This window comes from Phodopus roborovskii, unplaced genomic scaffold, assembly GCF_943737965.1.
Source record: "Phodopus roborovskii unplaced genomic scaffold, PHOROB, whole genome shotgun sequence".
In the NCBI taxonomy this organism is placed as follows: Eukaryota; Metazoa; Chordata; class Mammalia; order Rodentia; family Cricetidae; genus Phodopus; species Phodopus roborovskii.
The window spans coordinates 56,637,737-56,657,204 of record NW_026126511.1 but is presented as its reverse complement, the minus strand read 5'-3'; the positions used below and the strand labels follow the sequence as shown (position 1 = coordinate 56,657,204).

At 45.9% G+C, this 19,468-nt stretch overlaps 2 protein-coding genes across 2 annotated transcripts; both read right to left on the bottom strand.

The window, feature by feature from the left end:
* Positions 1 to 351: 351 nt before the first annotated feature.
* LOC127230514 (chymase) lies at positions 352 to 3,533 on the bottom strand. Its single transcript, XM_051195789.1, has 5 exons — positions 3,381 to 3,533; positions 2,587 to 2,737; positions 1,439 to 1,574; positions 971 to 1,225; positions 352 to 676 (listed from the first exon to the last, which is right to left on the bottom strand). Exons 1-5 carry the CDS (start codon positions 3,436 to 3,438, stop codon positions 533 to 535), a joined length of 744 nt encoding a protein of 247 aa, XP_051051746.1. The 5' UTR covers positions 3,439 to 3,533; the 3' UTR covers positions 352 to 532.
* Positions 3,534 to 7,965: 4,432 nt separating this feature from the next.
* Positions 7,966 to 10,584, bottom strand: LOC127230512 (mast cell protease 4). Its single transcript, XM_051195788.1, has 5 exons — positions 10,514 to 10,584; positions 9,889 to 10,039; positions 8,973 to 9,108; positions 8,515 to 8,769; positions 7,966 to 8,178 (listed from the first exon to the last, which is right to left on the bottom strand). Exons 1-5 carry the CDS (start codon positions 10,566 to 10,568, stop codon positions 8,032 to 8,034), a joined length of 744 nt encoding a protein of 247 aa, XP_051051745.1. The 5' UTR covers positions 10,569 to 10,584; the 3' UTR covers positions 7,966 to 8,031.
* Positions 10,585 to 19,468: the final 8,884 nt, after the last annotated feature.

The following is a 19,468-nucleotide window of genomic DNA, read 5'->3' as shown; positions in this document are numbered from 1 at the left end:
TCTGTTCAGGACTGCTTGTATGGGCATGTACACCTATGTATACATATGTGTCTATACCACACACACAGATATGCAATGAGAGAGGGAGAGAGATTCAGATAAGGAATGGGCATAATTTCTTGTTTAATATGGACATGTAGACCTTGCCTTTCGAGGAAAACTCTTATTTTTTCTTTGTTATTTCCTATTTCTCTGCCTGTTTCATTGCGTACCCTTCTGTCTTTGTCTGCTCCTTCACAGCCATCCACACCCACAGACTCCCTCCCAAATCTCCAGTTACTGAAATCGCGAATCAGGTTGCCGTGTGTAGGGAGAAGAGAGTTGCTGAGAGAGGAGACTCACATTGCAGTCTAGAATCTGGGTCTTTATTGAGGTTTATTGACCTTTAGAAGCTTTCTGAGACATGTAAGAACCTTCAGGGAGGCCAGGGATCGGCAGGGCTTCAGCAGAAAATAAGACAGGCCCGAGCACGTGGCACAAAACCCTGCTCAATTCCAGCTTCAGATTTCCTCACAGGCTCCAGGCTCCAGATTTAATTCTCCCTCAAGATCTTATTGATCCAGGGCCGATAATGGGAGATTTTGGTGAAGACAGCAGGGGGCTTTGCATTCCTCTGTACATAGGACGCGATGCCTTGGGCTATCCCAGCGCACAGGAGAGGTCCTCCAGAGTCTCCCTGTTGGGGAGGCACAGAGAGGAAATGCATGAACGCTTCTTCCTCTCCCACCCATTTCACCTGGGAGTTGCAGTTAGGTTTGGAGTCAGCCCACGAGCCTGATGCCCAGGGCAGCCACCATACCTACCTCATATCACCGCACACCATGTTCTCTGCACAGCAGATGGAAGATGGATATTTTGTTTCCCCATTCCTGTGATTCCTAAATGCTGTGATTAACTGACAATCTGCTCTGCTTCCTTCTACACTTTGGCCCCCAGTATTGGTTTTTGAAAAAACTAGTAAAAGGATCACCTTGTATACATTTCGCATCTTCTTGGGATTGCCCACACACAGCTGGGGTTCTTGGTGAAAATCCTCAAAGTGTTTGCAGGCTTGGGGATCCAAGATTCTCATCTTCACCTCTTGCAGCGTGTCAGAGGGTGGCTTATTCACGTTTGTTTTGCCCCAGCCAACTGCCCTGCACACTCTCCCAGGTGGGATGGAGTTTGATTTGGCTGAGAATGGGAGGGTTCCCACACCTAGGGTTAAGTTGGCTTTCTCCTTCAACTGTTAAGGGAACAAGGGGCTCTCAGTGAGGATCATGGGCTAGGAGGTAGCTACAGGCAATCAGGGAGGGCAAGGGCAAAATACCAAGTCTAGTGGTGTTGGGGAAGGGGGATAAGAAGGGAGTGCTGTCCTGAAGCAGGACAGGGAATGCTCAGGGCAATGGGACCTGGAGGAGGAATCTAAGGGAGTGCAATGGACGGAGAAACTCATTACCTTCAGTAACATGATGTCGTTGAGAACCAAATGGCCATCATATTTTGGATGAGGGAATTGCTTTTCAACCTCAAGCTTCTGCCATGTGTCTTCTTTTACTTTTTTGTTGTGGGCTCCTAGGAGGACTGTTATAGACCTATTGTGAGGAAGGATAGGGGCTTAGGATGGAGAGTGCTTGCCTAGCACATATGAAGCTCTGGGTTTGACCCCATAGTGCTGTATAAACTGGCACGGTGGTGCCGGCCTATAATCTTCTGTACTTGGGCAGCAAAGGCAGTAGGATCAGGTGTCCAGGGTCATTCTTAGCTACATAGTGAGTTTGAGGCCAGCCTGAGCTACACGAGGCTTCAAAAACAAAACACAAACAAAACCAACAATAACAAAAAAAGGTCAAACAGAAGACATTGACAGCTTCAGAGATGAACATATTGCAGAAAAGGCTGGGATTGCTCACTGGAATGCTGGACTCTTCCCACCCTCTTACTGGGCTACTAGTGATTTTGGATGGCTCAATTTTTAACAAGGACAGCAATGTGGAGATATCTGCACTTGGGCCTAAAGGTAGATCTTGGGCTCAAGGCATCTTTCAGGAGAGAAAAGGCTTCAAGAAAGATGTTGGCTGAAAAAGACACATTTTCTAGGTGCCCCTGGAATTTCTGGTGAATGAGCAAGAAATGGAGGGTCTAGGGGGTAGGGCTAGTAATCCCCAATTTGGAGGGACTTTATATGTCTTGTACATAAGAGCTACAAGCAAAGCAGGAAGTACTCATGTCCTGTAGATGTTGTTCTGTCTTCCTTAGAAATGATGAGCTCAAAAAAAAAAAAAAAAATTATAAAGCAAAACCAAACTAACCAACCAACCAAACAAAAAGAAATGACCAGCTCTGGACCAGGGTAGTACAGACAAGTGAACCATGAGTGTCCCTCTGTTGAAAAGATTTGGAGGAGATACTTTTGGAGAAATGTCCCTCGCCTCCTAGGGGAGCTGCATTTGCAGTGGTTGAGGCTCAGGGCATCTATTTAATATCCGTCTGTCTTGTCAGTTGGTTTAGACTCAGGCTCCCTCTTCAGGCTTCACCCAGGTTTGTCCCAGGATGCTAGCCTGATGGTTTACTTTGCATTTGGAGATAAACAGCACCCTGTCTCACCTTCCTGCACAGTGTGCCGCAGTCATCACGAAGTTTCGTCTTATCAGGAAGCCACTGCAAGCCGACAGGTGATTCTCGGGAGTGACAATTTCCAGATAGGCCATGTAGGGGCGGGCGTGTGGTATGCACTCTGTGCCCCCGATGATCTCCCCTAGAACAGAGAACCCCAGGGCCTGACATAGGTGTGGATGCTCTCTCTAGAGAATACATAGTTGGGTTAAGGCTGGGAGAGGGCTCCCTTGATCTCCTTGCCCTAAATGCTGCCCGTTGTCGTCTCAGGGGTCTTAATCAGCTTTTCTCAGTCACAACTTGCCCTCCTCTGAATAGTCATTTCTTTCTCCAGGCACAGCAGCCAATCCTGCCTTAGGTTTAGGCAGTTTCCCCTTCTGATTTCCCACATTCCGCCCTGGCCCTGGCCCATCTACCTTCCTGCAGCACATGCTGTCCAGGTTCCTCCTGTCCTGCCCCTTTACAGGCACAGAACAGCAAAAGCACAGGGTCATCTTTTGCCTTAAGCCCCAAAGATGAGGAGAATGTGCCTGTTTTCCTGGCATCTCCCTCTTTCCCCAACTTGCTTTAGGATTATACTCCACCCTCTAGTCAACACAAGCTTCTGAGTTCTAGAGACCATCATGACTTTAAAGAATGGGCGGGTGTGTTCCAAAAGGAGACTTCACTCTGAGGCTCTTGAGAAGAGCCCTGAGACTTGTTTCAGACTCCTAAGAATCAGACTAAACTTTGTTGTTTCAGGAGCTGACCCTGCAGATTTGAGAGGGAAGGACCCTGACACTCACCAGCCTTGGCGCTGGAGCCCAGGAGGAAGAGCAGCAGATGGAGAGCAGGAAGATGCATTCTCTCAGAGGGGCTGCTCGAAGCTGGTGCAAGCTTTATCTTTGGGTCTTAGGACTTATTACTCCCAGCAGGCAGGGGAGTGGCAGAGATGTTACCACAGGAACTGTGTGGTCATGGTATCTTCTTTAAGCTGGCTGTCTTCAGGACTGGACACTCCTCCAGAATGATGGTTGTACGAGAGGTGAAATTGAAGCCTAGACTCTTAGATCCCATATACTCAGATGGGTCCTCAACTGTGCATCTGTGTGGGCTAGGGATGGGGGGACAGAATGTGGAGGGATCTTACCTTTTATAGCTACGACAACTTGTTAAGGGTCCCTAGAAACTTGGGTTGAGGGTAATCTTGGTGGTGATTACTATAGCCTGAGGTAGGAAATGTGTTTTGCAGAAAGACTCAATGTTCATATACATGTATAGACATGTACACAAGGAAACAAACATACACAATATGCTATTCAGACAAAGCAAGCAGCTGTGGTTTCCTGAACAAGCCCATAGAAGGTCAAGCCTGCCAAAATCCTGCCATAGATGGGGGAGATCATCTCCAGACCCCAATCGGTATCGAGGGGCTGTTGTCAGTGAATGCTTGCTGGGGGAGGCAGAATTCTTCTTTGTAGAGTATGTAGCCACTGGCTGTTCTAACTCACACACATACGGCAGCACGAATGGACTTACTGTGTTATAAAAAACGACATGAAGTGGGAAGATGTATTAGGGGATGGATATGATTGTGTTTCATGGTATGGAAAATTTAAAAATAAAGGCAAATACATATAACAAAATATAATATTCTGTTAGCTTTCATGCCACTCCATTCCATTCCATTTCACTATTCTATATATTTAGCTTGAACAGCATTAGCTTTAAATAATGATTACCTGAAATTTGAAACACATTAACCCGCATTTTCTCCTCTGAAGCAATGTTTACCGTCCAAGGAAGAGATAGAGAGGAAAAAGAGAGCAACTAGAGGAGGAAGCATACTCCAGGATAGGATTCCACATGCTTCAGCTTCATGCTTCAGGGATGGTATGCCACTTCCTCAGTCTGTCATTCCACGGGATACCTTGTTGCTTTCATAGCAACCCCATCAAATAGCTATTATTGTTTCAGTTTGGTTGACCTGACATTTAGGGTTCAAGGGTTAAAACTCAATCTTTCTGGTTTCAAACCCATGATTCTTTCTGCTCAATCACAGGAGAGAAAGAGTCTTGCTAAGTGTGAGAGGAGGGACAGGGGTATGAAGCAAGCGATTTTCTCTGGAAATGTTTTCTGGGCTTGGGGGACGGGTCAGGGCTAAACTGAAGAATACAATGATAATGTCTGAGAGTTAACACTCCTTTTTTTTTTTTTTTTTTATAACTACCTTGGAAAATACTATCACGGTCTGTTTACAAATGTAGAATTGAAACTGAGACCAAGACTACACTACCTCTAACTATTAAAACCCATTTCAACCACCTTCTTGGTGCTCTTCTACATGGAAGAGCAGTCCACAGAGGATTAGGCAGGACAGTGGAGTATTGCTCCTCTTGGAGACCAACAAGAGATTAGTTCACAGGTGGGAGCCTGTAGAGGGGTAAATGCTTCTGGCACACAGTTCCACCATGCCCTTGTGTCAGCCTGATGGGGGATGTCCTTCTGTATATGTTTCTCTTGTTGGTTGATGAATAAAACACTGGTTGACCATGAGAGACAGGAAGACAGGTGGGGATAGGAGATGAGGAGCATGCTGGGGAGAGGGAGGTTGTAGAGAGACGCACCATGTAGAGACTGGGAGTATAGGACATGCCAGGCGTTTTCTGGTAAGATAAGGCCATTTAGAAATACACAGATTAGTAGCTATGGGTTAGTATTAAGAGAGAGCTAGCTAGTAAGACGCCCTAGCCATTGGCCAAACAGCTTTATAATGAATATAGCATCCATGTGTTTATCTGGGGTGATTCGGCAGAAGAACCAGGCTGGAAAGAAACCCCAGTTATAAAATCAGCCTGGGCTCATGAGCATAGTGACCCATTTCCTAATATCCATCAGCTATGTTGCTCTCATCTGAACTTTCTAACCCTGTCCACATCTTTGACCCTCCCAAGAATGAGACATTTACACACAATTCCCCGAAATCTTCCCGCGTCCAGACATTTTAGGGTTATCAGCTTTGCTTTCTTCACCCTCCAGGGTTGCCACACAAAGCACAGAGTGCCCAATTAAACATTTATTTCAGGGGAACAACAGTGACATCAACCCCCCACCCCCAGCAACATCCAGACTTTGAATGGAACCTCTCCTGAAAACAGTTGTCTATCTAAAGTTGGAATTTAACTGTAAGTCCTGTGTTTTCATTTGCTAAAACCGAGAGCTCTCCTCTGACACTCCACCACTGGCAGGACAGAGGAGGATGTGGAGCTAGAGAAGTCTTGTCTGGTGGCTCTGTATCTGTGAGACCAAGCCCAGAGGCCTAGGCAAGGTTTTTCACTTGGGTTGTTGAAACGGAGGGGTAGGTCATGTAGGACTAGGTGATAGCTCCAAGCATCATGGCTCAGATCCACCAGCATTGAGTGTGTTTCATCTGCTTGTCTGAAGATGAAGGGTAGAGACAGATAAGGTTCAGTCCACTGCAGAGCATCAACCTCATAAATCTCGTTCCATGATTTGCCTGCCCTTTCTTTATCAGTCATGAGTATAGTCTTTCAGAATTCTGCTTTCTCTTTTGCCCCCCTTTTCTGCCTTACTTGCTGGTGTACTTCTTAGTTTAATAATGGTTTGAAGATTGTGAAGTTGGGAGTGAATAGTTAGAAAGGAACGGGGTCACTAGGAGATCTTGTCTTTACTGAAAGACATTAACAGATGAGACCTATTATTTTTATTGTCTCAAGGAAGTCCTGTTAGGTCCTCTTTTCATTGCTGTGGTTTGAGGGTGCTGTGAATGATGGAAAGACATGGCAGCAGGATTGTGAAGGGGTGGGTCCCACTGTGTCAGGGAGCAAACAGAAAGTGGGACTATAATGTAAAACTTAAAGACCAGCCTACAGCGTCCAACATCCTCCTATGAGGCTGTATCTCTAAGGGCTCTACACTTTCCAAAGGAAGAGCCTCTAGCTGGGGACCCAATGCTCAAAGACGAGTCACAGTAAACTGCTCAAGAGGATTGATCAATTCACAACATAATATTGTATATAGTATACACTCAAAATTTCCTCATTTACAAAAAATAAAGCCATTTGGAATACTGGACTGCCACAACAGAATAGGTTATAGAGTGCATACAGTTCTGACAGGGACCGCCAGCACCCAGGAGTAGTTATTTCCTTTCCTTTCCTTTCCTTTCCTTTCCTTTCCTTTCCTTTCCTTTCCTTTCCTTTCCTTTCCTTTCCTTTCCTCCCTCCCTTCCTCCCTCCTTCCCTTCACCTCTAATCTCTCTCATTTTTCTTGAGTGGCCTTGAACTTTGTATGTAGCTGAGATATAGCCTTGAACCCTGATCCTCCTGCCTCTGCCTCTCAAGTGCTACGGTTATGTGTGTGTACTGCTGTGCCCAGTTTAAGATTTGTTTCTTAGGAAATACTTTTTAAATGTGGCACTAGATTGTAATTAAGATGTTCAAGATATGTTCAGTGCACAAAGGTGACTCTAAGCTAATGCTTTAGTGGCTTTGAATTATGGGCCAAAATGCAGGGCATAGTGGTAGACACTGCAATCCTCAGTAACTGGAAGGATGAGGCAAGATTGTGGCACTTGTCTCTGGCTAGCCTGGACTTAATAGCAAGACCTTGTATAACACAGGACAGAATGAAGCAAAACAAAACAAAAAAATAATTCGTGCTTAAAAATAACACAAAGTCGTATCACTTCTGTAGTAAGTCTTTCTCTGTCCCTCCAGCCAGCTCCCAAATAATGATGTGGAGACTTCTTACTAATTATGAAAGCTCATCCTTAGGCTTGTCCCAGTCGCTCTTACAACTTGAATTAACGCATTTATGTTAATTCCACATGGCATTACCTATCTTCCACCCTGCACCTCCTCTCTCCTCTCCTTGCTTGCCATGAATGTCAGCTCATACCCAGCAATCCACAGTGGCACACCCTTGCCAGGAAGTCAGTAGTCAAGAGTGTTAATTTGGCCAGAGAGTTGCCCTAAACAATTCTCTACTCAGCTTAGAGAGGGTCTAGCTGCCAGTGAGGGACTGAGTCAGTTTAGAGCAAGGAGCGAAGTCTCCAGCAGCTGGAGGTCACATCTTTATTAAGGTGTCTTAGGGAATAATGGAGCACCAGGGCACTGTGTGTCTTTGAGAGCCTCTCAGGGGACAGGCTGGAGACAGGCTGAGGCAGGCTGGGGCAGGCTGGGGGCAGGCTGGAGACAGGCTGGGGCAGGCTGGGGCAGGCTGGGGCAGGCTGGGGCAGGCTGGGGCAGGTTGGGGACATTCTGGTACAGGCTGGGGCAGGCTGGGGACAGGTTGGGGACAGGTTGGGGACAGGTTGAGGACAGGCCGGAGACAAGCTGAGACAGGCTAGGGGCAGGCTGGGGTCAGGTCTTTTAAACCCAAGGGCTGCCAGAAGAGCCCTGTCTTGGAGACCCTGACTCAGACTGGCAAGGCTCTTCAGCCACTTGCTCTTATGACTGTATTAATCCAGGGCACATATGGGGAGATTCGGGTGAAGACTGCAGGGGGCTTTGCATCTCCACGTCCATAAGATACAACACCATGGGCCACCCCAGCACACAGCAGAGGTCCCCCGGAGTCTCCCTGTGGGTTAGAAAAAGCAGACTGTGAACAAAGTCACCTTCCCCCAACTACAGACCCCTCACCATAGCTAATCCCAGAGTAAAAGGACTTCCCTCTCCTTGTGAGCCATAAATTAGGATTTAATTTTTTCTCTGGTCTCCCCTCACTCCCTTCTTTTCTCTTTGGAGCCCCGTGGGGAGGTTGCAGGCAGGGTTTGGACATGGGAATGAGACCTGGAGGGAGAACTTCAGCTCCCAGAGTGCTAGGAACCTAAGAACACAGTGGAGAGCTGCTTGGCCCCCTCCCTCCACAGACACTGTCTCCTGAGGCAGGGAGGAAAAGCGGGTGTGTACCCACCTTGTATGCTGATCTTATCTTCCGGGGGTTGCCCACGCAGACCTGGAAGTCATACTTGTAATTCAGATAGTATTTGCAGGCTTCTTTCCTCATGATTCTCAGTTTCACCTCTCTCAGTTTTTCTGATGTTGGATCTGTCACCCCAGTTCTTCCCCAGCCGGCTGCCCGGCACATCTTTCCAGGTTTAATAAAGTCAGACGGACTAGGCAGGGGAATTGTGTCCACAGCAGGAGTCTTCTTAGCTTTCCTTTGAAGCTGCAGGGGGAAGGAGAGAGGACGTGGAGACCCAGAGAAGGATGCTGTCTTGGACATGGGTTTTTCCCCACTGGGGTGGTAAGGACATGGAGTTCAGGGGCGGGTTCTGAGGAAATGGGTCGGACAAGAGAAAATTCCAAGGCCTGAGCCAGGGGGAGAGTTAAGGATGGGAGAGTTGAAAAGGGCCAGAAAAACAGTGGCACCTTCAGCAACATGATGTCATTCAGGTTGGAATAGAAGCTGTAATTTGGGTGAACAATTTGTTTTTTGACTTTTATCTTCTGCTGTGTGGATTCTGTCTTGCTCACATCATGAGCTCCAAGGATGACAGTAATTTCTCTGTTGAAAGAGAAAAGAGGCAGAGACCGCCTGAAACAGAGTACAAGCTGATCCCACATTCCAAACAGCTGGACAAAACAGCCCTACAGACTACAGCTAGGATATCTGAATCTTCTTCGAATCCCCCAAGACAGCGCCCCTTACCAGCAGGAAGTAGTTTGGAAAGAACGACGCCCAAATTCCCAAATATTGTGTATAAATGTTTGTTTTCATTTAATTGGACTTTGTTATATAAAATTAAATAAAAAAATAATAAAAAAAAAGAGAGAGAAAAGAGGCAGTAAAAAGTGCAGGTCTCAGGAGGAGGATCATTTTCGAGCAGAAGGACACCAGGGTCTTCCCCATCCCAGAGCAGAGCTGCTTGAGAGACCCTGATTGTACTTGAGGCAGTGCTCCCAGCCTTACCAGGAGGAAGGAGCTCAGGGAAAGACAGGCCTGAGAACTAGCCTTCCCCAACGCCCAGTATTGGGACTGAACTTTGCATGTGGTGGACAGGCGCACTATCATTACACCCTAGCCTGTGACAGAGAGCTGTGAGGACATCAGGACAAGAGGAAAGCAGTACTTTGTGCCTACTGGGGCCCTGCTTACAGCTCTGCCCTCTGAAAATGCAGAGCAAATTAAATGGTTCAGTGAGTGGCTTAGTGTCCCTTTGTCCCCTGGGTGTGTGTAGGAGCCGCTGGAGATGAGCAGAGCTGGGACCTTGCTTACCTCAGGCCTGCCCTGCTTTGTGACTCTGCTCTGTGCACTTCTTCCCACGAAGAGGAAGAAGCCTCTTACCTTCCCTTGCAGTGTGCAGCCGTCATCACATATTCTGGGGTTATGAGGAACCCCCCACAGCTGGCAGTGAAGCCTTGCTCAGTGATGATCTCCAGATAGGCCATGTAAGGGCGGGAGTGTGGCCTTGACTCCACACCACCAATAATCTCCTCTGGGACAAAGAACCCGGAGTCCCCGTCACAGACTTGCAGAACACCCCAACACAGTGCTGGCAGAGGAAGTGACTGCTCCCCAGCCTACCCCACCTCTCACGGGGCTCAGGCCCCTCCAAGCATTCTTTGATCTTTCCTCTCCAGTCCTACCTGTCCACCATCACCCTACATTTCAGAACACAGTGCTCATTCAGGTTTCTGAATTGCCAGTTTCTTGAGACACTTCTTCCTGTCTCCCCTCACCCTGTCTTCCTCGACTCTGATGGAAAGCCAGAGAAGAGCTGCCTGTCACAGCGGAGCATTTTGATGAAACAGTGTGAGATGGAATTCATTATTCATTCTTACTTGACCCAAGAGATTTCCCCTGGACTCACACATAAAGGACCCTGCCATTTTAGAGTTCGATTACCCAAGTTAATGGATTTGGGCCAGTTGCTGAAAAAGTCAGAGAAGGAGAGAGAGACCAAACTCACCAGCTCCAGCTTCAGGAGGCAAGAGAAGGGCCAATAGGAAGAGTAGGGCCTGCATTTCCCACTGGGGCAGCTTGTGGTCAGCATCTGGTGCTCCTGCCCAGTCCCTGCTTTTATAGTTCTAGAGTAGGAGAAAGGGAGGGCTGGGAACCACAGAGCTGGCCTGGTCAAGCTTTATCTTCCTTCTCAGAAATTCTCATGACTCTGCTCTCTGCTGGTGTCGAGTCTGTGACCAGATTCCTGGATCCCATGATGAGGTGCCCACTTCCCCCCTCCAAAGCTGCTCCTCAGTGGACCTGGGTCATGAACCTGTCCTTGAATGCAGCCAGGTGTTATTGTCATCTTTGAGGTCCCTGCAGCATATGTGTCAAGACTCGCCTCTGTCGTTGTAGCACAAACACAGGCATCTGTAGAGTGGGTCAGACATATGGGTATGAGGGCATACGTCTTCACAAAGACTGGTGGTGGGCCGATTGGCAAGTGCGAGGGCATCTCAGACTTACTGTAAGCAGCAGATGATAGAATGTGGCTGAGAGAGAAGAAAGAGTGGAGAGAGTATTGAATACTCAGTATACCAGGCAGGACAGAGACCTTATGCCAGTGGTTCTCAACCTTCCTAATGCTGCGACCCTTTAATACACTTCCTCATGTTGTGCTGACCCTCCCAACCATAAAATAACTTTCTTTGCTACTTCATAACTGCAATTTTGCTACTGTTATAAATCATAATATAAATATCTGATATATCAGAAATCTTCTATGTAAACCCCCAAAAGGTTTGTGACCCACAGGTTGAGAATCTCTGATTTAGTCATACTAATAGTCATTTTGGTGGATATTGTAATACACATTTAGAGAGCTCAATGGACTTTTGGGATATCATGTAATAGGGAAGATCATACGTTTAATTAGTTAGTTTCAGATACTTAGTGCTTTCAGTTCCAGTGGGATGAATAAAAAACAACAGATGCACGAAGTACCACACCTACATCCTGCAGGGGATCGCAGACTTCCTGTTTATACATTGAGAGCCAAACTTGCCTGATAACAACATACCTTCCTTGAAGATCAGTATTTCAGACTGTACTGGTTCTTTCATCATTTCATATACCACTGGGAGTCAAGCACTGCTCGCAGTCAAACAGGAACATGCCATTGTTTACACATTTTATTTTTGCTTATTTGATTACAATTTGAAATGAAAAAAAAAATGCCGTGCATCTTGGAATAATTGACATACTGGTACATTTCTGGTCTGTGCTTTCTTTAGACCCCACTAACCCTGAGTATTACTATTTCCCTGTTACAGATGAAACTGAGCCTTGACAAAATGTCATAGACATTAAATACCAGAAATTGCTCTCCAATCAGTTGCTGCTTGACTCCCTTCTAATAACTGTTCCTTGTGCCAGCCTGTTTTGCTTGATTGAAAACAAACAAACAAACAAACAAACAAACAAAAAAACAAAGCAAGAGGAAGTAACCAGCCGATCCCAGGGGTCAGTCCACCTGTCTACAAGCTCATCAGGGAGCGCTACCCACATAGGCTTTCACTTCAGATTGGACCCTGTAGAATAGAGAGCCTCACTGGAAGTAAGGACAGGGACCGCTTCTGTTCATCAATCTAGACATAATTTAAAGATCTTTCAGATTGTGTTGTAAGTGATAAAATGTAGTACTTGTAGGAGTAAAATGATTATTTGGCATGCAGAATAACCCTGCTACTTAACCAACGTCGCCAATGGGTCTCTGCAATGCAAGACAGGGCTTTGGGTGAACAAGCATTTACAATCACAGATCACAGGAGGGTAAAGCAGTTAGGCCATTGTGTCTAAGTACTCAAGAACATAGGCAAGGAATGTGATGGGCTTTGGACAGTAGTTTTGGTGTGAGGAATTTTTCTTTGTAAGACAGTGTTTTTTGTTTTTTTAAATTTTTTTTTCTTATTTTACATATCTATCCCAGTTCCTTCTTCCTCCCTCCCTCCCTTCTTCCCTCTCTCTCTCCTTCCCATCCCATTCCCCCCTCCCCCCACTCCACAGGGAGGGTGATGTCTTCCAGGAGGGGTCAACAAAATCTGTCATTTGGAGTAGGGACTAGGCCCTCCCTCCTGGCTCTAGGTTAAGGGAATATTCCTCCATGGGGAATGTGCTCCCAAAGTCCTTTTGTGCACCAGGGATACATCCTTGTTCCACTATCAGAGGTCCCTTAGACTGAGACCCATGTTCAGGGGTCTGAGTTGGTCCAATGCTGGTTTCCCAGCTATGAGTCTGGGGGTCCATTAGCTCCTCCTTGTTCAGGTCAGCTGTCTCTGTGGGTTTCTGTAGCCTGGTCTTGTTCCCATTTTCTTATTACTCCCCCCTCTCTGCATTTGGATTCCATTTCTGCTCAGTGTTTAGCTGTGTGTGTCTGCTTCTGTTTCTATCAGCTACTAGATGAGTGCTCTATGATGGTAGATAAGTTAGCCATCGATCTCATTAGCCTTTCCACTGTTGCTCACATTGTTAGTTGGGGTCATCCTTGTAGGTCTCTGGACATTTCTCTAGGTTCAGTTTTCTCTTCAAACCTATAATAGCTCCCTCTATTATGGTCTCTCTCTCTCTCTTGTCTATTCGTCCCCCGAGTCAATCTTTCTGGTCCCACATGCTTTCCTCTCCTCCTCTTTCTCCTAATTCCCCCTCCACTTATTGCCCCTCCCCTCCCCCACGCCTAATATGCTCAGGAGATCTTGTTCCTTTCCCCTTCTGTGAGGGACCTTGTATGACTCTCTTAGGTTCCTCCTTGTATCCTAGTTTCTCTGGTGCTGTGAATTATAGGCTGGTGATCCTTTGCTCCATGTTTAAAATCCGTATATGAGTGAGTACATACCATGTTACTCTTTTTTGACTGGGTCACATCACTCAGGATGGTTTCCATCCATTTGCCTGTGAATTTCAAGATTCCATTGTTTTTTTCCAGCTGAGTAGTATTCCATTGTGTAAATGTGCCACATCTTCTTTATCCATTCTTCAGTTGAGGGGCATCTAGCTAAATCTGAACAAAGTTCTGTTGTACACATATACTACATTTTCATTATCCATTTAGCAGTTGGTAAGCATCTAGGTAGATCCTAATTCCTTGCTATTGTGAGCAGGACAGTGATGGACATGGATGTACAAGTCTCTGTGTTTGGATTGTGCTCCCCTGGCATTAGTCCAGGAGAGGTCATTTGGGTCATATGCTAGAGCTGTTTATTTGAGGAAATTCTACGCAGAGCTCCACAGCACCTACACCTGTTTATGCTCCCACCGGCACTCAGTCAAGGTTTCTCTTTACTCACACTGTTGTTCCTTGCCGCTCGTGTTGATGCAGGCATTATTTTGGAGACAGACTCTCTCTAGGTAACCCTACCTGTCTTTAACTCCATGAACCTCTGCTTCCTCAGGGATGGCAGCTATTCTATGTTACTCCAGGCTATCTATCTATCTATCTATCTATCTATCTATCTATCTATCTATCTATCTATCTATATCTATATCTATATCTATCTATCTATCTATATATATATATTAAAAGAATGTTGTTTTAATTTTTGGCATTTTCTCGTTTGTTTTCTCACTATCTTACTCTTTCATACTTTGAGAAACAAGCTGTTGTACTTTGCATAACCTCATGGGGAAGACCACATGGTGGGGTGATGAAGGAAGGCCTTCTGCTCCAAGTCCGTGGCATGGAGGCCTAGTCCTTTGGGACACAGCAGTGATCCTTACCTCTAGCCTGTGGGGAATCTTCCTCTTCAGAGGGAAGCTAAACAGTCATGCTACATTTGCTTCTCTTGTGATCCTGTGATTCTGCCTGCCTGCCTGCCTGCATGTCTGTCTGTCTGTCTGTCTGTCTGTCTGTCTGTCTGTCTATCAGTTCTTAGCACCAGGCTTTATCAGAAAGTTTCTTCATCTTAGCCTCCAATCTATTAATGGTCTTCTTACATCTTGTAGGCTGTTGGGAGCTGTCCTAGCAAAAACATTCCTTTTCACATGCTTCTATGAGGCTTATTTCACTTATCATTGTTGCTGCCAGTGTGAAGCTACCCAGTTCCAGGACCAGGGGGACAGGAGTCAGAGGTCCTGGCCTTAGTGTACATGTTCTGAGCCCCTTTCTGTGGTATCAAGTAGGGTGGGTACCTCCTCAATTAGGGCCTCCGTGGAACTCTTCCATTAGCTCTTCAGGATCTGAAATCAATGATTTTCCAGATATGTTCTTTCATTCTCTCTTACTCTTTTCTCTTTCCTCACTCATTTGGATTTTGGGAAGCAAAGTGATGCAATTTGCATAACTTTATGGTTTAGGCCACCAAGAGGGGTGATAAACTGAGCCTTCAGCTCTAAGCTTGTGGAATGGAGATCTTGGTCTATGTAGACACACCCTCCCTAGTGTGAGAATCTTACTTTTCAGAGGAAAGTTAGCCACACATAGTATATCCAGGAAACCCCATGCTTTAATTTATAGTTTTGCTGGGTGCAATAGTCTGGATTTTTATCTATGATGTCTTAGACTTTGTAGAACATCCATCTAGGCCCTCTAGCTTTCAAGGTTGCTATTCTAATGGGCCTGCCTTTATATGTGACTTGGTGTTTTTTCCTTACAGCTTTTTATATAATGCTTTTTGTTCAGTACATTTATTTAGTGTTTTGATTATCATGTGTTGTGGGGAGTTTCTTTTCCGGTCCTCTGTATTTGGTATTTGCTATCCCTCTTGTACCTTGATAGACATTTCTTTCTTTAGATTGGGGAAATTTTCTTTTATTATTTGGCTAAAACATTCTCTGCAACTTTGACCTGGGTTTCTTCTTCTTTATAGCTAGTGTGTGTGTGTGTGTGTGCGTGTGTGTGTGTGCGTGTGTGTGTGTGTGTGTGTGTGTGTGTGTGTGAGTTCCAGACTCCCTGGATGTTTTGTTACTGTAGTTTTAAAGATTTAGCTTTTTCTTTGGCTGAGGTATCTATTTCTTGCTTTCAATGTCTGATATTCTCTTTTCTATGTCTTGTACTCTGTTGGTAAAGCTCACCTCTGAAGGTTTTTTTTCCTCTTTCTTCTTTTTTTTTTTTTTGATTTATTGAGTTTTCCATTTTCAGTTTTATTTCATTTGGGTTTTCTTTAGGGACTGTTTCATGTGTTAAATTGATTTTATTATTCCATTTATTTGTTTGTGTTTACATGATCTTCACTGAGGCATTTATTTATATTTTCTTTAAGGTCTTTGAACATATTCACAATCATTATTTTGAAGTCCTTGTCTTTTGTTTCAGCTAAATTGCTTTTTTCCCCCATGTACAATGGAGTTGCTGGCTTCTTAAGGTGGTATATTGTCTTAGTTGTTTATGTTTGTGTTTTTGCACTGGGATCTAAGAATATTGAATTATGATGTTTGAAGTGTTTCTTGTAGATATCTGCTTTTTGTTTGGTAGACTTTTTCTTTTTTATTTCAATAACTTTTTTTTTAGTTATTCTACATACCAACAGGTTTCCCCTCCCTCCTCTTCTCTGACCTCCTCCCCTTTTGCATTTACCCCCTTCCCATCCATTCCTCCTCCATCTCCGTTCAGAAAGGGACAGAGTCCTCCCATGGGCTCATACAAAGCATGGGGCATCACGTTGAGGAAGGACTGAGCTCCTCCCTGTAAGTTGAGGCCTGATCAGGTAATTCAGTATGGGGAACAAGTTACCAAAAGCCAGCAAAGCAACAGGGAGAGGGCCTGCTCCCACTGTTAGAAGCCTTACTAAGACACCAGGCTACATGATTGCCTCACACATGCAGGCTTCCTGACTGTTGGTGCAGTGTCTGTGAGCTCCAACAAGCTTGGTCAACTGTGTCTGTGGTTCCCTCATCATGACTCCTCTGGCTGGTACAATTCGCTTCCCTTTCTTCTGCAAGACTCTAAGAGCTCAGGGAAGTGCTTGTCTGTGGGTCTCTGCCTCTGCTTCCATCATTTACTGGATAGAGTATCTCTGATGGCAATTAGGAAGTCACAGTAGATGGTCAATTCAGGTACCCTCTCCACTATTGCTAGGAGTCTTAGTTGGCGTCATTCTTGTGAGTGGTGGACCTTCTTTTCTTTGGTTACTATTGCCCACTTTGGGTCTCCTAGTTAGTTGTGGTAGCTGTGTGTCCTTTGAGTCTCATTCAAGTATGCTGGCTATGAGGTATATTGCAAGAGAGTTGATCTTCAGGTTGGTAGGAAGTTAGAAAGAAATGGAGAAGGGCTAGAGGGAAAAGCTGAGAAGGGCATTTGGGTACAACTAGGGGTCCCTAGGTCTACCCCAAGAGGCTGCATCCCTACAAGATGAAGGTGGGTTGAGAGCAGGGCTCACATAGGCAGCTGCAACAGAAATAAGGTTAAGTCTGGAGAGACTACCTGAGTCCCAGCCTGGTGTGGCTGCTGTTGGTCCCTGGTGTAGAGAGGTTCTGAGAGTCTGAGGAATGGAGATGGCTTAGGAGAAAAGGATGCTAAGAAGTCTGGCCTCAGGTCTTCACTTAGAGGCTGAGTCCCTAGGAGATGGACTGTTGTTATCTCAAAAGTTCTTGCGTCTTCTTCAATTCTAGTATAGTTTGGGCAGTAAGAGAATGTTGCACATACTTGTCGAGTTTGGTCTTTTCATAGCATCTCAGAGTTCCATGTCTTTGATTTCATCTCAGTTTCTCTTCTTAGGGGACATTGCTATTGAATTGTTGATTTAGTAGGTTGGCCCATTGTCTGTGTTTTTCACACTGGTGTGTGTGTGTGTGTGTGTGTGTGTGTACACGTGTGTGTGTGTGTGTGTGTGTGTGTGTGTGTGTGTGATAGGAAATGAGAATTTGGATTTAGACTGTTGGCTGTTTTGCTTTTGTTTTTGTGAGCTTTTACCCCAATTAGATTGGACCCACAGGGTGGCTTTAGACTAGATGTCTTGGGGTATCTCAAGGGGATGAGGCTCTGGCTGAAATCTGAGAGCCAGGGCAGCATGTTCTACTAGATTCAAGTCTAATCTAAGCTCATAACAATCCTGGAGTGGCTGGGTCTGTGGTTGGGGGACAGTGTTGTGACATGGCACCATAGGTGGGGAAGGCTGGGTTCTCAAAGGGGTGGGAAACATCTGAATAGAGGAGCAATGTGATATAAAACTGGAGGTGGGGTGGGCTGGGTTTACTGGTGGAAAATCAGTGGGATCAGGGTAGCAATGTGGTAGGAACACAGATGGGCCATGGCATGCCAGGATCCTGTCTGGGTGGGAGAACCCACCAGAGCTGGAGGAACCAGGTTGAACAGTATGGCAGAGGACTCCTGTATCTTATTAACAACATTCCCATTATTGACAACTATTAAGGGTGGCATTCTGTGCCTGAGATGGGGTAGCTGACCTCCAAGGAACTATTGGCAGTGGATGGTTTCAGAGCAGGCATAATCACAGATGGCCACTGGGGGGGGGTGTTCCAGGTTCTAGTAATATACAGGGGAGGCAGTAAGTCCTTGTGGGGAGTGCATTTCTGATGGATTACTGAACTGACACAGGAGCAAACTAACTTTCAAAAACACATGCTTTCCCTCACTGACAAAAGTAGCCCCCACCCCTAATCAGAGACACCAGTATTAGCCATGAATCACATTTAATGCAGAGAATCATTGCTGCCCCAGATACACAAATAAATAAGGGTTGTGAGTCTACCCATAATAAAGTCACTTATACCACCCCCTCTGAGGCTTAGGGAACATTATGGAAGAGGGCATGGGAAGTATGTAAGATCTGGAAGGTAGGGTGAAGGGTTTCAAAATTCCTTGCTCTAGACTTGATACCATTATTGCAGTCATCAATTCACACCAACCATAGCTGCCAGCACTGGGCCCACATTAGACCAGCCCCATCAACAACAGTCAAGGAAGGGGGAGGGGCTTGCAGGGCCCCACTCTTCACTTCTGAACTATTGGCTACTGATAGATTCTGGGAGAGGAGGTACGCAGTGTCTTGAGTTGTATAGTCACTGCTGAGCCTACCAGGCTCCAACAGGTACATCCAAACCCACAGTTACACAGCTGGTTTTTGTTAATCTCAGTGGGTCACAGAACTAGTCAGCTGTAAACATGAGAAAGGTTTGTGAGAACAGCCTCGGGTGTGCAGGGATGTTAGGGAGCTGCTTGGCAAAGAGGATGTTCTGTAAGCCTAGAGTACCTGTGAGAGATTGTACAGCAAGAAAAGGTATCATACTGCTATCTGTGATGAGGGGCACAAGTTGAATGAGACAGTAGTTATTCATGACTCAGCTCACATCAGGGCTCTGGGGCATCACACACACACACACACACACACACACACACACACACACACACACACACACTTGAGAAGTGCTGAGCTGGCCTTGCTTCAGTGGAAGTGATTCTTCAGGTCTAGGCACATAACAATTGATCCTATTCTAAAGTCCCTGACCCACATGATGGGGCTGTCATGTGTCATCGCCTGAGTCCCTTTGAGGTGGATGCAGTTCTGAGATGAGACTAAAGCTGGGTGGAGGACACTGGACCAGGAGGCCTGGGAGGAGCCTCAGAGAACAGTGGGCTTGCTAGGAACATAGAGGGCTGGGTAGAGTGGGAGGTGAGGGCTCTGGCACTTTCCATCCCTTTGCAGTCTGTTAATCTAAAGAAGAATTTGAAAGGAAGACAGCATTCTTCTCAGACTGAGCCTGAGCCCTCCAGGACTGACAGGACAGGCCTATCTATGTGCTGAGAGGACGGAGACAGTGCACAGGTAAGATGTGCAGGCTAAGTGAGAAATGTTTGAAGACAGCGACCATGAGACGAGGGGAGGGTGAGGAAGAAGCTGTTGCACAAAGTATTTCAGGTATGCATTCGCAAAAGGGAACACTGCCAGCTCTTTATGAAGGCAGATCTCTATTAAGATTCAGATATCTAACGCAGGATGTTGGACACTGGCCCAAACACAGGGCTTGTCTT